We start from the raw sequence: 18,877 nt of genomic DNA on the forward strand, positions 1-18,877 counted from the left end.
AGTCATAACCAGGGGCACCTGGGTGGTTCAGTGGGTTAAGCCTCTGCCTTCAGTTCAGGTCGTGGTCTCAGGGTCCTGGGATCGAGCCCCATATCGGGCTCTCTGCTCAGTGGGGAGCCTGCTTCCCCCTCTCCTTCTGCCTACTTGTGTGTGTCTCTGTCTCTCTGTCAAATAAATAAATAAATTTTGGGGGAAAAAAAAAAAGGCATAACCAAACCCAAGATCACCTAGATTTTGTGTTACCTTTTAGGAGTTCTATAGCTTTATATTTTTACATTTAGGTCTAAGCATTCAAGTAAGTGGTTATTTATTTTTGTTACTGATTTCTAACCTAAATGTAGTCCTAGAAATCTGTGTAATTTCAGTTCTTTAAAATCTGTTGAAACTTGCTTTATGACCCAGGAAATGGTCAAATGTTTTAATATTGTGTGTTCTTGAACATACATGTTTAAATTGTTGCAATTTCTTGTATATGCCTATTAAGTTAAATTGTTGTTCAGATCTTCCACAGTTTGCTTGATTTTTATCTATTATACTTTTATGTAGCAAGAGTTTAAGTGTCATATGCTATGATTTTTGATTTCTTCTGTTTCTCCCAAATTTTGTTTTATATCTATTTTTTACTTACACCTATATCTATCTATATATAGATAAATATCTATCTGTATCTATTGAGACCATATTCTTGGGAGGAATATATGGAATCGTTGTCTTGCTGGTTCAATAAACCTTCCATCATTATCTAAAGCTCACTCTATCCCTGGTCATACCTTTTATCTTCAAGACTATTTTGTCAAACATTGACAATAGCTCTGTGTATTGAATATTGTGATGTTCTGCCCAGATCCTCCCTCAGGATTGAAGGACAATTCCCTTAGCTGCTACAAGTGCTGTCACATGATGGCCTTCACCTGTCAGCCCTCTGCAGGAACTGTCCTCAGCTGGAAAGAGCCACTTTACCCAAGGCCATTTCCTCTCCCCGGGGACAGCCTGCATCCGGTGACCAGTCAGAACAGGTTACAAAGGTCCCCTTGCCAATGCTCCTCTCTCCTCCCTCCTGTGGAACTCCAAATGAACCTTTGCATTCTGTCTCTGTTCTACACGCTTCCCTGTGGGCTCTTCTTCCAGCCTCTCTTCCAGTTCACCAGCTATCTTATCTGTTCAGCCTAGTTCTAGAATTCCTGGTGGTGTTTCGGTTTTTGGTTTGTTTTCCTCTGTTGCTTAGGGTTGTTAATACTATATTGCATTTTTTTTTAAGACTTTATTTATTTGACGGAGATCACAAGTAGGTGGAGAGGCAGGCAGTGGGGGCGGGGAGCAGTCTCCCTGCTCAGCGGGGAGCCTGAAGTGGGGCTCGATCCCAGGACCCAGAGATCATGACCTGAGCCAAAGGCAGAGGCTTTAACCCACTGAGCCACCCAGGTGCCCTGTACTATATTGCATTTTAAAGTTTGGCTTTCTCTCTCTAAAAATGGTAGCAATAATTGTTTGATGTATCTAAGTATCTGTTTCTTCCGTATCACGGATGGCTATGTCTCAAAGTGTTTGGTAATTTGCCGAACCTCTTATGAATTTGTTTTTGGAAATAAGAGAACTAAGATAATGCTAGCTTCCTTCACAATAAGGTTTAACTAACATTTGTCTGGTCCTTAGTGTGCGAGAAGCTCAGGGAGCAAAACTTGAGGTCCTCCAAGTTCATATCCTCACTCCAGAGTAAGCCCTTTGGGGATTCAGTACACAAGAGTGAGCACCTGAGGCACGGAGCTCTGCCCTGCAGTATTTTGCACTCATGTCCTCTCAGGCAGCTCTGTCTCTGCTGCTTTCTAAAGCCCAGGGAGAGTGTGGCGCAAAGGAGAATGTATCTTGCTAGTTCCAGAGAAGGTACATCTCCTTCCTTTTCCATCACTAACTTGAGTAAAACTCCAACAAAGAAGGCTTTGATTGGTGTTTCCAACCTCAAGGCTGCATTTTCGTAAATACAAGATAAAAGGAAACTAAGTATCTAGCATTTTAAGGTTTATAGTAGTATAAAGGGCAGAACTTAAAAGATGATCCCCATCATCGCCATGCCACCCGCTTGGCCCGGTGTCACACCTGTGATTATGTTACATTGCACAGTAAAGGAATTTTGTGTAACTAATTAAGATCACAAGTCAGTTGATTTTGAATTAATCATAAGGGTGATTATCCTGTAGGCCTAATGTAACTTACATAAGTTCCTTAAAAGCAGAGTTTTCTCTAGCTGGTAGTATAAGATGAAGTCAGATTCCAAGTGTGAGAATGAGGAAGATTCAATATGCATGGAACTGCATGGAATCCATGCAACCCATGGTAAGGAATATGAACAGGTTCAAGAAGCTGGGAGCTTCCCACACTCCTGGCAGCCAACAACGAAGCAGGGACCTTGGTCCCACAACCACATGGAACTGAATTCTGCCAACAACAGGTGTGAGCATGAAAGAAGGTAATAGCAAGTTCTGGCTAAGCAAGCAACCAGCTAACACTTTGGTGTTAGTGTCAGTTATGAGACCAAAACTCTTAAGCAGAGAACCACTGTGCCATGTTGGCCTTCTTACCATGGAACTGTGAGATAATAATGGATGTTGGTTTCAGCCATTAAGTTTGTGGTCATCCTTATGCAGTTAAAGAAAACTAACACAGGAGTCAGTCTTTTTTTTGCCTTCCACCAAGATTCACAAGGTGGTGAAATTTCACAAGCACAAAGGTTCAGATACTAGGTTGCCAAAATGAGTAAGAGCTAGCAGTTAGGGAACCACCAACTACTTAAGTTATTCTTGGTGTGCAGTTTTGTGGAAACTAGAAGAAACATCAGGGCCCAGCTCTAAAAAATGCTCCAGCCTTCTAAGGCAGCTGATGGCAACATGTACCTGACAAGATCAGTGCCCTTTTATGTTAGCTGTAGATAACCTTCTGAATAGAATGCCTGAGTTGACCAAACATTTAGCAAATTATATAAATGAATACATGCTATAGTGAATTAAAGCACACAAATACAAAAGAACAAGTATATACAAAATCTTTATAAATTCACTGCACCAAAAGTATACAAGCAGTATCAATTCGTTGGGACAAAAATGAGTGTTTTTGTTCTCCCCAGGTCACTAAATGAATACATTGTACAGTTCTGAGAAGTTATTCGTAGAAACTGAACTAGGTTGGAAAACAGTACTGTCCTATGAAAATGACAATTCATGGTGGAAATGAAACTGGGTATGTTACACACCCGCTGTATAACAACACGACCCAGTAACAGTACTCACCTGCTTGCTGGATGAGGCTTTGATTTATAAAACACCTGTATTTCCAAGACTGTTTAACATCTCTACTTATAAATTAATTCACAGGATTCATACGGTTGCTTTTTAGCTTCAAATGGATATTAGCAAAAATAACAAAATGATCCCTTTGCAAGCAAAACATTTACCTTCTTAAATGCAAACATCACATGAGATTAGAGTACAATTTCTTAACCTCTCCTCTAAAAGGTCTGTGACACAAAAGAAGAGATCGACTCCTTGCTATACCAACCTGGAGAAATGTGCTGTGTCCACTGCTCTTACTTCAGTGACTGGCCCAAACCTCAAGGCCCTCAGGGGATTGCCTGTCTCTGACACCCAGAAATGTCTGCATAAGTCAAGGAGAGCAATCCAGGGACGAGAAGGCCCCGGGTGCACTGGACTGGCTCACAGCTGAGCTGGCAAGACAGGGTGTGTGAGGCAAACACACAGCTCCTACCCTGAGCTTCTGCTTTGTCCACTTTGCTCATGATTTGGGTACCTGGTTGGCGGGCAGTGGGTGGAATGTGTCACAGATCTGAGTTCTTGAATAATGCACCCTTTGCCAGGGTTTATCACTCTGTAGAAGAAAATGGAATGGAGAGGAACCTACCTGCCAGTAAAAACCACCTTGCCTCCTCCATCTTCCAAACCCTCATTCCCTCTCTATGAAACGAACCATTAAAATCCTCTCTCCTTGCACCAGCGGGAGAGGGGAGAAATAAAGTTCTGCAGACACCCATGGTGGAGAGATCCTCCAAATGCAGCAAGCAAGACCTTTAGTGCATATAAAATGGATTCCCGTTAAGACCAAAATATAATGTTTCAGTTAGATGCCGTGTTGGCATCTTGATTCCTTGGTAGGGTCTAATTTTACCTTAAGATTGTGTTTTGGCCAATTTCCTGTTTAGAAATAGGAGTAGCAACAGTCAAAACCTTTATTAAAGAAATTATAAAAGGCAAAATTATTAAAGGCAAAGCAGCCTCATGTCAGTTTATCAGCTCATTTGGGAACATTCAAAAAAAAAAAAAAAAAGTAGGACCCTCTCCTATATTCAGGATTTTTTCACTCATGTGAACCATCTAAATTCTATCTTATTTGAGTAGCCTGAGTAGGGTTTCATTAGGCTCTACTTATCGGAGACCAATACTGGTAAGATGGATTTAAAAAGAAAATCTCTAAAGTAAGCTTCTCTCCTAATGAGGAAAGAGGTGGCAAAAATTCAAGTGTCAGTTTCCCTTTCCCCGGGAAGAGGTTTAGAAAAACTCAACAGCTCACCTTTTGAGCTCTACAAGTTCCTTGTGAAATGCTCTTAGCATTAGAATCAGATCTAAAATAAAAGAGGCAGAAAAAACATTTACAAAACTGGGCATTCCTTAAACACACAGACTCTTGCTAAGACCGGGAGAACCATACAAAGGAGAAGTTAAAAGGAGGGACAGTAACATTCTTGGCGAAAGAGGAAAAAGAAAACCAGGGCACAGACTCCAATATCCATTTTCCAGGCCAGAAAAGGGTGAGCCCGGCCGGAGCTTCAGCCTCCTGGCCCCCGCAGCAGACTCCCCTCTATCTGTGGGCCTCAGGAAGGCTGCACGTGGACAGTGTGCTCCCACGGAGACTTGCGAACTCACTGTATCTGGTAACTGTTCTCCCGAGAGAGCAGAACCACCTGGCAAGCGTAAAGGTAAGTGTTTCCATTCTTCTAATGAAACGGGCTGCGTTAAAATGAACAACAAAGCCGGCCCAGAACCAACCAGCCAGCCGGATGTAGTGCAAATCTCGCGCGCTCGCGGAAGGCCGTCGGGGAGGCTACACGTTGGTTTCCAGTCCTAGCAAGCGTCCCATTCTCTCCACGTTCTTGTCAATTGTAGCCTGACAGGTTATCTCCTTGGCACATTCCATAGGAAACCAGCCCCTCTCTCCATCTCGCAGCCGTTCCCCCTCATACCAGCCTGCAAAGGAGAGCAGAGTCCCCATGAAATGACGGGGCAGTGGGGGAACCGGAACCCTGCCCGGCTCGGGGAGGACGTGAGCGAACTTCAGAGGCAGCAGCTAACCCCAGCTGGTGCGTGACTGAGGACAGAAGGCCAGCAGAGAAGGCAACAGAGGGAAATGCCTCAAGAAGGAATGAATGACTTACCGGAGGTGGGACACCACCAGGGGCCCCGAAGGGAGCAAAAGAGCCCAGGAGTTGGGCTGAGCTGAGGAAGGGGACGCTACGCATAAAGAGGGGGGCAGCAGGAAACTGATTTTTTTTTTTTTTTTTTTTTTTTAAGTGAGGAAGAAAGAACCTCTGGAGATGAGCACTTAAGTCACTGGGGGCTGGGAAGGAAGGGCGACCATTCAAGGTTGCTTTTCAGTCATACACCATGTGACTGCATTCCTATTCGAAAACATGAAAAGCAATAGTGTTGATAGAGGAAAGGCAGGTGCATATGAGAAAACCAAACGGATATGGAATGTGAGCGTTAGAAACAAAACCAGACTCCTCTGTTCTTTGGCACCCCAAAAGCTGCGTGGGGTGTGCCCGTAAGAACCCCCACTCACCATCGCTGACCCGCTGATAGATGAGAGCCACATCTGCCACCTGCAGGGAGAGTTCATCTGGCTGTTTGGCAGTGAACGATCTAATGATTTCCACCTGGGTCAGTGCTGCGAGGGAAAGGGGGGGACACGCTGAGCAGAGGAGAACCAGACAGGTACAAATCGATACTGTATGTTTCCTCAATCTTTCTGTGCAGTTCAAGGCCGGTGCTGGCAGAAACAAGTTAAGCGTCTACCAAACAGAAACTCTGCTCCAGGAACTGTCTTACTTGGCTTAGAGCCTTAGAACTTTAGAAGCTCTGGATCATGAGAGGCCTTTTGTGATGCATAAACTCCCTCAAATAGAGCCAGGACAAGCTATACACAATAGAGCAGATAACACCCATTGTGCATAGGGGAAACTGAGGCCAGACAGATGAACGTGCCAAGGCCATACAACTGACACCAACATCTGCAGAACATCCATTCCCCCGGCCCCCATCCACGGGGCTCCCCAGCCGGTCGGCACAGGAAAGCTGCCAAAGATGTTCAGAAAAAAAAGGAGCTCCAAGCTAAAAGTTGGACATTTTAGAGTTCCCCCAAAATGCTAAATCAGAACCAAACATTATAACTTCAGTGACTTGGGACTGACTGACTTGAGTTCTTAATTTGTTCTTTATTAATAATAGAAAACTTTATTATAGACAACTTTCAAACCAATCACTTTAGTTTTGGCTCTAAAGCTTAAAGTTGTGGTTTTTGAGCACTCCAAGATAACCAGTTTTGCTGCCCTGGTTCTTTTGATTTGACCTTCCAGCTAGAAATACCCAGAGATGCCGAACATCAAAGTTAAGTCGCTATTAAGCACAGGACACCGCCCTTTCCTGCATCCGTTCCTATGGCCCTAGAAGAACGAAATGCATTTTCTTAATAGTATCACTTTAATAAATAAGGCCAAAAGTAATGTAAAGTAATTTTCTTTAGGTTAAAAAATACATTTCAGCTAAGCTTCAGACTGTCGTATGGAGAAGGCTTAAACATTAGACTCTTGTCCATTAACAAGAGCGGAAAATCTAAGAGCTTTAGAGGACAAGCAGGGCTTTCGACATAAGCTCTTTACCTTAATCCTGACGATAACCCCGTATTGTATATAGTAATGCAACTAACTCGCAGGAGAGTAAACAAGCTCAGGAAAGTTTTGCAATGATTTGCCACGTTGACATGACAAAGAACTGCACCTTGGATATGAATTCAGATCCGCTGGCTTCCAAAGCAGGGATCACAGGGTTCTGTGATGCAAGGCCACAGGAACTAATGCTCGGACAAGAACCACGGAGCCAGGGATTGGGGAGGTGAACCATTAACAACCCAGCGTCCAGCAGGGGGCACAGGCCCTCCATGTTCCAGAGCTGGCTGCCCTCCAGGTACTTACAGGTTCGGTCCAGAGGCTGCTTCCCGCTGCTGTGTCCCAGGGCGGTTATCCAGCGGGCTCGCTCACTCCTAAACAGAGAGGGTATATACACCTAAGAGACTCAAGGTGCTGGGACAAAGCAAGCAAAGCCATTCCAGAAAACGGGAGATTCCCTGGAGAGTTATAGGGCTGGCCTTTAGAACAGGGTTATGAGTTAGTTAAGAAAGATAATCCGAGGAATCTAGGCTGAATGCTAGTCATTGCTGTTAAAAAGATTCTGAATGAACTTGGCAACTTATTAAGTGGAATTTCTCACAGGACAGTTTAAGATTTAATAAAGAGATGATTACACCAACACATAATCACATAAAGATATTTAGACTACTCTGACTCAACATTTCTAAACAGTAAATTTCACTTTAAAAAATTCCAGTAAGTCAGTCTCTCTCCATTCTCTCTTCCTCCCCCTACACTCAAAGTATTTCAGGAAAGGTGAATCTAGACATATTCAAAGTTCCTCTTATGGCTGAGATTGCCAAACTTGAGCCTTACTAAAATAAACAAAAATTCTTTGAACTTTCTTAGACTGTTCCCAAATGCTTAAAAGGACTTAATGAACAGAGCCAAAAAAAATTTTTAAGGAAAAATACAACTGAGACTTTTTAAATAATAATAACCTATAATTACATGAAACAAAATAATTATTTAACTGAAGGATCAGAAGTCTGAGATAAGCATTATTCCATAACACAGTTATCCCCAGTTTTTGATTTGGGAAGTCAAGTATCAAGATTGCAATTAATTAAACTAGGCACGCACGCACACACACAGACTTTAAAGTCTCTTAAGAAGCATGGATTAGGGAAGCCTGGGTGGCTCAGCCATTAAGCCGCTGCCTTCGGATCAGGTCATGATATCAGGGTTCTGGGATCGAGCCCCCCCATCAGGGCTCCCTGTTCAGTGGGAAGCCTGCTTGTCCTTCTCCCACTCCCCCTGCTTGTGTTCCCTCTCTTGCTATGTCTCCTTTAAAGAAAAAAAGAAGCAGCAGCAGCAGGAGCACTGATCAAACCCATACTATAGGGGCACATGCGGCTCAGGTCATGATCCCAGGGTCTTGGGATCAAGTCTACATCAGACTCCCTGCTCAGTGGGGACTCTGCTTCTTCCTCTCCCTCTGCCCTCCCCTCATTCTGTGCTCTCTCTCAAAATCTTAAAAAAATAAAATAAAATAAACCCATACTACATGGCAGATGAAGCACTTGACATCCATTATTTCACATCATCCCCCAAAAGGCCGCTGAAAGGATGAGAAGGCTGCATGGACGTCCTGAGGCAAGTGATCCAAACCAAGGTGAGTTTGGACTCTGCACTCGGCCTTCTTAGCAAGGGATGCCTTTATCCCCAGGGCTTGAAAAAAAATTTTTTTTCTTCTGCAACAGCCTGTACCTAAAGGTGCTTCTTGCTGTTACATCACCTTCCCCACCCCTCAGGTATCTTTTCATCTGGGCGGTACAGACTGCTTGCTGGCCTGAGGCACACGCTGTCCCACACCCTTTCCTCCCTGCCCTTCTTTTTTTTTTTTTTAAATTATTATTATTATTTTTTTATTTGACAGACGGAGATCACAAGCAGACAGAGAGGCAGGCAGAGAGAGAGAGGGAAGCAGGCTCCCGGCTGAGCAGAGAGCCCGATGTGGGGCTCCATCCCAGAACCCTGGGATCATGACCTGAGCTGAAGGCAGAGGCTTTAGCCCACTGAGCCACCCAGGTGCCCCTGTCTGCCCTTCTTGCTCTCAAGTAGGACGTTCCTCCTGTTTCTACCCATTAAGCTCACTCCTCATCAACAAGGAACATACATAAAACACTGCACTAATCTTCAGTGTATACAGATCCTTGAGTGGTTTCATAGGTGCACCCGACACCTGTCCCTTCCCCATCAATAACCGCCCATAGAGGGAACCACCGCCACAGACTAGCTGCACCTGTCTTATGCTTTATGAAAATGGAATCCTACAGCACGTCCACTTTTGTTCAGCACGTCCACTCAGTTCTGAAAACGCAAGCCTCACCTCCTCCAGGTGACCTCCTCAGATGCAAAGCCCAAACCTCCATCCTCAACCAGTCTGTCGGTCCTGCTCCCAGTCTCTCCCCTGCACAGCCCTATCCCACTGCCAGCCAGCTGTAAGCCTCATGAAGGCAAGCACCTTGTCTGTTCAGTCCCCTGCTGCATCTCCAGAACACTGCCCAGCACATAACGAGGCCTGACCTGAAAACAGCCGTTAACCTAAGGAATCAGTCATCACGCACCGCCCCCCACAGCCTCACTCATCTGTTTCTCCTCTAGGCCATTAGCCTCAGAAGGGTAGGAACTGGGTCTCCTTCTAAATCGTTAGGGAGCACTGATGTGCCAGCGACAGTATTGTTTTGTATTTTGCAAGTCCCATCAAATTTCATCTTTACAACAATCATGGAAATTAAATAGCAACATCGTTATTTCCATTGTGTTGTTCGGAGGACGAAGCTGGTCTGGAAGATTAAGAAGCACTTGCTTCCAGAGACAAGGCTAAGAGGTAGAGTCAGCATAGAAGCCAGGGAGTTTCGGGCCTAAAAGGCGGTGGTCCCTAGCAGGTGCTCACAAAACACTGAAGGAAGTCAGGGAGGGTGGGAACTGCAGTGTGCTGAAAGGCAGGCTCCGGTAAGAAACTGAGGCTGGTCCCCCGTCACACCGGTGCGTCAAGGAGTAAGTGATGTGCGCAGTTTACCAAGACACTGATGGTACCGCTTGCTCTTCGAAACCCTGCTACAGGCCACAAAGGGCTTCAGGGAGGTCTTATGAAGAACAACTTTATAAAGCACGACTTTTTATAAAGCACGACTTTATAAAGCACAACCTCCTTTCAAATGATCCCACGCATGGGGCGCCTGGGTGGCTCAATGGGTTAAGCCTCTGCCTTCGGCTCAGGTCGTGGTCCCAGGGTCCTGGGATCGAGTCCCGAATTAGGCTCTCTGCTCAGCAGGGAGCGTGCTTCCCCCTCTCTCTCTGTCAAATAAATAAATAAAATCTTTAAAAAAATAAATAAAAATAAAATGATCCCACGCAAACACTTCCATCTTTGATACCATCTCTTCGTCGGAAAAGATCTATTTTTATACTCAGGCTCATGTGGAACTTCCAAAGCACAAAGGCAACTGAAAACGAAGTCCTACTTGGCAGATGGAAGACCCATTCACCAAGAGAAACGCAAGGTGACCGTGTGCATCCCTGTGCGCCACAGCCGACCACGTCGGCCTCCTCTTGGCCTCCCACCTCTGCATGGCCCTGACTCCCGTCTGGGGCCCTTTGAGTCCCGCCCTGGGCACAGCCCACTTCTGGCATCCGGTGGCCCTTTTCAGGGACAGCCTGACCCTGCAGCCAGTTTCCAGAAGTCCAGATGAAACCTCTCACTCCCGTGGCATGCTGCCTGGATGCTAATGGCCTCCCTTTGACACCGCGGCCCCTCACAGAGCCTCGAGAGGACAGAACAAGACACTCCTTGTTGCCTTCGCTGAAAGGAGCTGCTTCTTGAAATGGCTTCAATAGAGCCGGTCCCCCACCCCCCCCGACCCCCCCACATGGCGTCAAAACCACACAACTTCCCCCCAGGGCCTCCGAGAGCCCTGCCAAGGAGCTCCTTCCCACTAGGAAGCAGAAAGCACTGCATCCCTGAAGCAGGGAGGAGACTCCCTCAACAGAGGAGGGAATTCTAAGAACAAGAGAACCTGGGGCAGAGACATACCCATTCTTAAACTGAGATATGAAGTGTGGTGCTCAGCCGAAGATGCTCTTTTCTCTGGAGACAGGAAGAAACAATCCGTGTGAATTCACAGCCCGCCCCACCTTCTGTTCATAGACCTTTCCCTTTGCCCAAATAAACTGAGAGAATGAGGAGCACTGCATTCGTGTGGACGTGGGCACATCACCTCCGAGACGCCCGGCCACTGCTTCCGTGGACCACCAACTGCCAAGCCCTGTGTTAGGACGGGCTTGCAAAGTGAATAAAACAGGGTCTCTTGCTCTCAGCAGCCCCCAGCGTGAAGGAGCAGAGAGGAAAGAAAACAAACACACAGAATCCAACACAGTGTGCGACGGGCTATGTGTGGTAGAACATTCTGCTTAAGGCGCTTGACGCCCGCTGAGAGAGAGAAGACCAAGTGAGAAGAGACATCGGACATAAGTATCTGCACTTGAGGCTTCTCCTAAACCCAAGTTCTCCACGCACGACATACCATCAGGCACCCCCGGCTCCCTCTGCAGGAGCCAACTGCGGTCACACAGTAGGCTTAAACTTCACCACACAAAAGTCAAAGACACGGGGCACCTAGGTGGCTCAGTGGGTTAAGCCTCTGCCTTCAACCCAGGTCATGATCTCAGGGTCCTGGGATTGAGCCCCATGTCGGGCTCTCTGCTCAGCAGGGAGCCTGCTTCCCCCTCTCCCTCTGCCTGCCTCTCTGCCTACCTGTTCTCTCTCTTTCTCTGTCAAATAAATAAATAAAATCTTAAAAAAAAGTCAAAGACACAAAGCTGGACTTCTCACAGGCCAGCAGACATCTGCTAGAAAACAGATGTGTACCAAGAGCACAGAGACTGGGCTCTGAAACAAAAGACACAGGGCCACAGACAGATCTGGGGACTGAAGAGCGTGGGGCGTGTCCACGGAGGACTTCATGAAGTGAGCTTTAACCAGCAGCCAGCCCATGGCGGCTTTTTTTTTTTTTTTTTAAGATTTTATTTATTTATTTGAGAGAGAGCCAAAGCAATCACAGCGGAGAGGGATGGCGGAGGGAGAGGGCAAAGGGAAAAGCACACTTGTCACTGAGCAGGGAGCCCAAGGCAGGACGTGTTCCCAGGACCCCAGGATCATGACCCAGACTGAAGGCAGACACTTCACTGAGCCACCCGGGCGCCCCAGGTGGCAGCTCTCTACCCTCCCTTGCAGGGTCTTCCAGTGGTAGCCGGCCAAGTCCTTTCTGTGCTCCTTCCCACAGTCTACAAATTTACCTACACTTCCTTTTCAAACTCCTGTCCCCATGGCCTTTGGGCACAAGTCCTTGGAGCCTCTGTGAAGGGTGGGATTGTGAGGATGGTGGTGGTCTTTGTTCATTCTCTCCCACATTCAGTTCAACCAGATGAGTCCAATGAACGGCTCCATGAAAGAAAGCCCAAAAGTTCAAAGGGTCTTCGAGACGCTGTACAACGGAATTTAACAAAGCTGAACACACACTCAGCTCACCGAATTTAAAAAATCGAACCAAAGCAAAATAATTCCCGATGCCCACAACAAGAGTTCTAAAATTTAGATTTTTTGATGTGTTACATAATTAAAGCCACTATTTCTTGTGTGTCCTATCAAACAGCTGATGAGACAAGAGTCGGGCCTGGAACCCTGGAATAACCGAAAGTGGGTCCATTCCGTTTTTGCTCCATGATAAAAGACTCACACCGTCGCCTGCCCTCCTATTTCCTCGGGGTTGGCGATGAGTGTCACACAGGACCAAGTGATCTGAGGGGCACTATACGATGGAAGAGATCAGACTTGGATGAGGATTCCAGATGCATTGAGCGGGGGATATTACAGCCTATTAATAAACACATTTTTCCCATATAAATTATCCTCTCTTGTGAATTTTTGTTAGAGGATGAAGGGTAAGAGTATGTCTGACATACTTTACAATTTTTTTCCATCCCATTTACTTCCTGTTGTTAATTAAATCATTAACAGAGGCAGGAAGGCCACAACAGACTCCGAGCAAACAATGCCCCTTTATCAGGAGGCCCGGGAACTGGTTGTCTGGATGGCTGACAGGACCCACCACATCCGCGAGGCTTCTAGTTCTTCCAGGGAGAGAGAAATTTTGCAAGCGATCTCAATTTTGATTATGGTCTGAGGTGATTATATCCTATAGTTAAACATAAAGGGTAAAGAAAATGTGTGTTCATCCCTGAACACGCCTGGATGTCTCACCACCGCACACACTGGACCCACATGCCATACGAATTCCACCATAAACCCAGGAAGCCGGGGACACCACTTAGCTGTTGTCCCTCGGCCGTGCCAGCTGCAGCTGTCCCTGCTTCGTCTTCATGAAGGCAGACAAAGGGGCTGTCCGGCTCCCACATTCCTCTAGAAAGGCCCAGAGGGATAAGAATGACAGCAGTAAAACATTCGTTGTCCTTTTATAAAGGATACGCTTTTATACTTTTCACAGACTGCTGTGTTGTGAACAACGTGATTTAAGATCCTTCACAGGCAGACAGAGAGAACCCAGTATACGTGGCTTAATTGTACGTCCTACAGGAATGTTAACCACAGCCTTCATAGCAAATGTGGAAAAACAAGTGGAATTTAGAGAAAACTTGCTCTGGCAGCACAAAAGGGACAGTGACCATCCAGACAGACAGTGACAGGGAAGCATGATTTCCCTCCAAGAGGCCACAATTCCACCTTGTCTAACAATTCCAAAAATACATACTAGGAACCTGCTATGTACAAAGTGAGAAGAAGACACAGTGGGGGCGCCTGGGTGGCTCAGTGGGTTGGAGCCTCTGCCTTCGGCTCAGGTCATGATCCCAGGGTCCTGGGATCGAGCCCCGCATTGTGCTCTCTGCTCAGCAGGAGCCTGCTTCTTCCTCTCTCTCTCTCTGCCTGCCTCTCTGCCTACTTGTGATCTCTCTCTGTCAAATAAATAAAATCTTAAAAAAAAAAAAAAAAAACAAAGACAGCGGAGCGTAGGGATTAGTCATAAAACCATGCACAACTAACTGGAGAACAGGGGGATGGTTAGGGGGCCATTACAGGGTGGCTCAAAAAGTGATACAGGGGCATCTGGTGGCTCAGTCGATTCAGTATCCGACTCCTGATTTCAGCTCAGGTCATGATCTCAGGGCTATGGGATGGAGCCTTGTGTCGGGCTCCCCGCTCGTCAGGGAGTCTGCTAGAGATTCCCTTTTTCCCTCTCCTTCTACCCCCCACTCATTGCTCACCTGCTCACTCTTGCTCACTCGCTCTCTCCTATAAATAAATCTTTTAAAAAAACAAGATAAGTGATACATGGGTAGTCCCCAGAGGGAGGTAGTGGCATGGAAACGAGGAGAGATGCCATGGACTTTTTTGTACAGCAAGAATTGGCAGATGACGGATTTGTGCAGACCTGGAGCGTCACAAATGACACCAAGTCTCCAGACTGGATAAATGTGAAATGGTGCCAACGGTTCCAGTTTCAGAAATGTGCATTTGGGGAAAGCGCTGGGTAGCTGACTGGTCCAGGCAGGCTGCATTTATGATGGGAATGCAAAGAGGAATGGCTAGAGATAGAAGGAAAGCTCCCCGTGCTTGTGACCTCTCTCTCCCAAATAAATAATGTATTAAAAGGAAGGAAGGAAGGAAGGAAGGAAGGAAGGCAAGCAAGCTAAAAGAGCACAGATAACAGATTAAGAAAATGTCAAAAAGGGGGTCAGGATGAGAGAGCGGATCAGTCAACAGAATGATTTGAGACGAAAGGGAGAGAAAGGAAGACGGCCAGCTGGGGTCACCAGCAGCCGCTGCTCTACACTCTCCACGGAACAGCCTCGACAGGGCAGGAGAGAAGGTACACCCAAGACCGTGAAGGAGCAACTGAGCATACCGTGTTAGCTCCTCAAGTCTAAAATCCAAGGCACCATCGATTCCTCTCTTTCCTGCATGGCCACCCCAACTCATCCAACCCCCCTACAACACTGTTTCTATCTCCTCTCTCAGACCCCGGCCCAGGCCACATCCAGGACTCCCCTTGACTACTGCAACAGGACCCTGTTTTGTTTTGTTTTTTAAGATTTTGATTATGTATTTGACACACAGGGAGGGAGAGAGAGAGACAGAGAGGTGCACAAGCAGGGAGAAGGGCCGGCAGGGGAGAAGCAGGCTCCCCACTGAGCAAGGAGTGCGATACAGGTCTCAATCCCAGGACCCTGGGATCATGACCTGAGCCAAAGGCAAATGTTTAACTGACTGAGCCACCCAGGTGCCGTAACACGACCCTATTTGCTCTCCCTGCTGAGACTTCTGCCTTTGTTCCAGTCTTCCCCGGGGAACTCTGCTATAGCTTACTAAACTCTAGATGATGCTTCTCAAAATGAGTGTGGTGAAGAGCCAGTCCTCACCACCCCACCCCGTCCATTGTGGACCAAGTGTTCTTCGAAACACAACAAAAATGAGTTACTGTTGGGGCGCCTGGGTGGCTCAGTGGGTTGAGCCGCTGCCTTCGGCTCAGGTCATGATCTCAGGGTCCTGGGATCGAGTCCCGCATCGGGCTCTCTGCTTAGCAGGGAGCCTGCTTCCCTCTCTCTCTCTCTGCCTGCCTCTCCATCTACTTGTGATTTCTCTCTGTCAAATAAATAAATAAAATCTTTAAAAAAAAAAAAAAATGAGTTACTGTTAATCACATGCCTTAAGGCTGCCAACATGTCAAAATGCTCTAAGTTCTTAACCCGTTCCCTCATGCGAGGCGGAGACAGTGTGAGGACGGACGGTCCAACCACCACACGGGAATTCCAATGCTCTGGCCTCTGATGGCCTCTTGACCACCACTCTCTCCCTCCTTTATTCTGACCTTGCCTCTTTCAACCTGTTCAAGCCACTTTTGATAACATCAGACCCGTTTCCCTAGAAGTTGTGCACCTGCTGTTGCCTTCGCCTGGATCATTCCAGCCCTGCATTTTCCCATGTGTTGACTCCTCATCACTCAGGGTTCGGTCCAAATGTCACCTCAGAGATGTCTTCCTATACCATCTATTCTGGATTTTATTACTAAATATTTCAAACAATGGGAGGCCCTAAATTGCCCAGCTGGGTTTCCACAAATATTTTTCCTTTTTAGAGTCTATGAACCGAAGCAAACAATCCACGTTTTAGTAGGTTTTCCCATTTCATAGCAACTGGCTTCCTGGAGTTTCCCTTTCCAGATGTCCAACAGGGCCAAATGGCAAGGGAGGGCTAAGCAGTCTCCTGAATGGAGGCTCAGTAAGATAATTAAAACTTGTAACCAGAAAGGACACTAGATTCAGGAGGGTCAGGGCCTGGTCCCAGTTTTGGCAGCAACTCACTTCCTGTGTGACTTGAAGCAAATCACGTCACCTTCATCTCATTTTACATCGGGGAGAGGATCTAGCCTTGGAGCACAGGAAATGGAGCACAGACTAATCATTAGGGTCACCACCGATTTTACTACCTAAGTAAGACGCTTCTGAGAGTCAAAGTGGGCGCTGTTCTTAATTCTGCCAGCACAACACACGTAATATTGATCCTGGGGAAACCAGGATGATGTCGCCTCACCTCGGCTCCCAAGTTCCCCCCTTCTCTGGAAACATCTATGGGCGTTCACCTTCCTCATGTTCCAGGGCTGGCTCCATCTGGCACATCCCAGGTGCTCTGGAAGTGCTCACCCCATTTCCTTTCTGGGAGCTCTCCTACATGCTTTATGTAGCCCAAACTCCTAGTCTATTCTATAATTTCACCATCCTAGAAAGACTGAACTGTGCTTGTGTCAAACAGCGGTGCCCCTCCTACTGACAACAGTTTTTCCAAAAAGGTAAATATTTAGGTATGAACCTCCTCCTTTTTCAAACCAAAGAATAAGTAGTCAAAGGACCTACGTGAGTCTCATGTTCTACAATTATTAAAAAGGCTAGAATGGGGTGAAAACCTTGTTTTCTGAATCAGTTTGCTAACAGACCATATTAACCACATATAACATAAAAGAGAGGAAACTTAAAACACACATATTCACGTATACAATTTGCAAATCTCAGAAGCAAACAGAACAGTCTATACAGACCAAAACTCTGATTGCCCAAAGCCAGGCAAGCCCAGGGCTGACCTACACTTCTCCAAACATGGCATATAACAATTTCCAAGCAGTCAGATGTTTTTTCTAAGGAAAATACATCTTGGCTATAATAGATTTTCCTTCAGGACCAATGCTATTTTATGCCTTGGGTGCTTCCAAGGGTCCATTTATTTACCTCTTAACCAAAACTGAGCTGGTGTCGGATGGGAAGGCAGTGGAAGAGTCGCTCCTGTGTGCAAGGAGACTTCTGCCTCTCTAGAACTTCCAGAATGTTCTTTCACCACTCATTAAAGAATTACAGATCTGAGTCAGACCCATGGCTCATACCATTTATGGGTGACACAAATTAATATTCTGAGAACATTTCTGATTAAGGAAATGAATATACATTCAGCCCATGGCAAGATCAAATGGCAATGGGGTTGAACAAATGCTACAGAACGTCCCTGGATAGGATCTGGCCTTGGTATACAAAGAACTGGACATGTCAGTTTACTTCCTACTCTTCTGGAATAATCTCAAAACAAGTGGTGGAGGTCACATGAATTTGGAAAGAGACAGGAAAAGCTCTGCCGAAATGTTGCAGGACGTGAATAAAGAAGAACCCTTATAAACAGAGAGAAAAGGAAAACACAAAGCAAAACCAGTAACACTTTCACCATTACAAACGAAAACTGACAAGTGAAAATCTGTTTCTGAGATGTCTCTAGAATGTCTAGACTACCACTCATCTCCAAAGCCTTTAAGACTTTTCATCCTCAAAGTCAAATAAGGGGGCACCTGGGTGGCTCAGTCATTTCAGCGTCCGACTCTTGATCTTCGCTCAGGTTTTGGTCTCAGGGTCCTGAGTTCAAGCCCTACATTGGACTCCACGCTGGGCATGGAGCCTACTATTTAAAAAAAAAAAAAAAAAAGAAGTCCTATAAGAGCCAAATCCCAGACATACAAAATTCTCTTTTTAAGAGAGGCTTCCCCAAACAGAGGAAGGCTAGATCTGTCTTCACTTGCAAGGGATTTAATCACTTTCCAAGTTAGGAAATGCCTTCCTGAGCCCGGGTCTTGGATATGTCTCTGCTGGTCACCTGTATAGACCAGCTAGCACCACACTCCCCCAGAGGAGCAAACACGCCTGGAATGTGGCTGTGCTCTCTAGCAATTTCAGGGAAGAGTTCTAGGACCTTAGAAAAAGACATTTCTTTGTTTTATAAACAACACAAAGGAAGAAGGTTCTTTTCTTATTCCCTGTGCTAACTCTCAAATTCATTTGGAATACTCCACTTGGGCCATTTTCAAACCTCAAATAGATTTTACAACAACCTGTTCCTCTTGGTCTTCTTTAGCCTTTGAGAAGTTACTTTAAATGACCATTTAAAATGTTTTAGTTGGATGCTTGATAATTTTAATCTTTCTTGGATGTCTCTCTTTAATGATCTGAGAACCACTGTTAAAATACTCTTAAGAAGGAGAGATACCATCCTGGGTTTATTTTCACTGAGCTTTTGTGACAGTCTTCGGGTTGTTATTCACCAGCTGTCAGTGCACTTTAATCGCACCACGTGGGAACCCTGGCCCACTCGAGTAGGAGGGACGTGGAGGATCCCTGAAGACAAAGAGTGAGGGACTTCCCCGACTCTTCCTCTACCACTCCGCCCAGTAGAACACCTTCCTGTGATGACTGTTTCAAGAGGATGTTTCCAGTTTCCAAACAAATAAATAGGTCGACGACCTCTAGATGGACCACATCACAAGAGTGGACTCAGAGATGAAGCCCTCTTGCCTTCGTCCG

At 46.0% G+C, this 18,877-nt stretch overlaps 1 protein-coding gene across 4 annotated transcripts in view; it reads right to left on the bottom strand.

Moving 5' to 3' along the window:
- Window positions 1–3,021: 3,021 nt before the first annotated feature.
- ARHGEF26 (Rho guanine nucleotide exchange factor 26) overlaps window positions 3,022–18,877 on the bottom strand; it is a 123,468-nt gene continuing 107,612 nt past the window's right edge. For all 4 annotated transcript variants that reach the window (XM_059163714.1, XM_059163713.1, XM_059163712.1 and 1 more), the window contains 3 exons: window positions 7,253–7,320; window positions 5,845–5,949; window positions 3,022–5,249 (listed from right to left, as the gene is read on the bottom strand). In XM_059163714.1, the coding sequence (XP_059019697.1) occupies window positions 5,107–5,249; window positions 5,845–5,949; window positions 7,253–7,320 (316 nt within the window). In that variant the 3' untranslated portion in view covers window positions 3,022–5,106. The remainder of the gene's footprint in view (window positions 5,250–5,844; window positions 5,950–7,252; window positions 7,321–18,877) is intronic.

The sequence above is a fragment of the Mustela lutreola genome, chromosome 2 (genome assembly GCF_030435805.1).
Source record: "Mustela lutreola isolate mMusLut2 chromosome 2, mMusLut2.pri, whole genome shotgun sequence".
NCBI classification, from domain to species: domain Eukaryota; kingdom Metazoa; phylum Chordata; class Mammalia; order Carnivora; family Mustelidae; genus Mustela; species Mustela lutreola.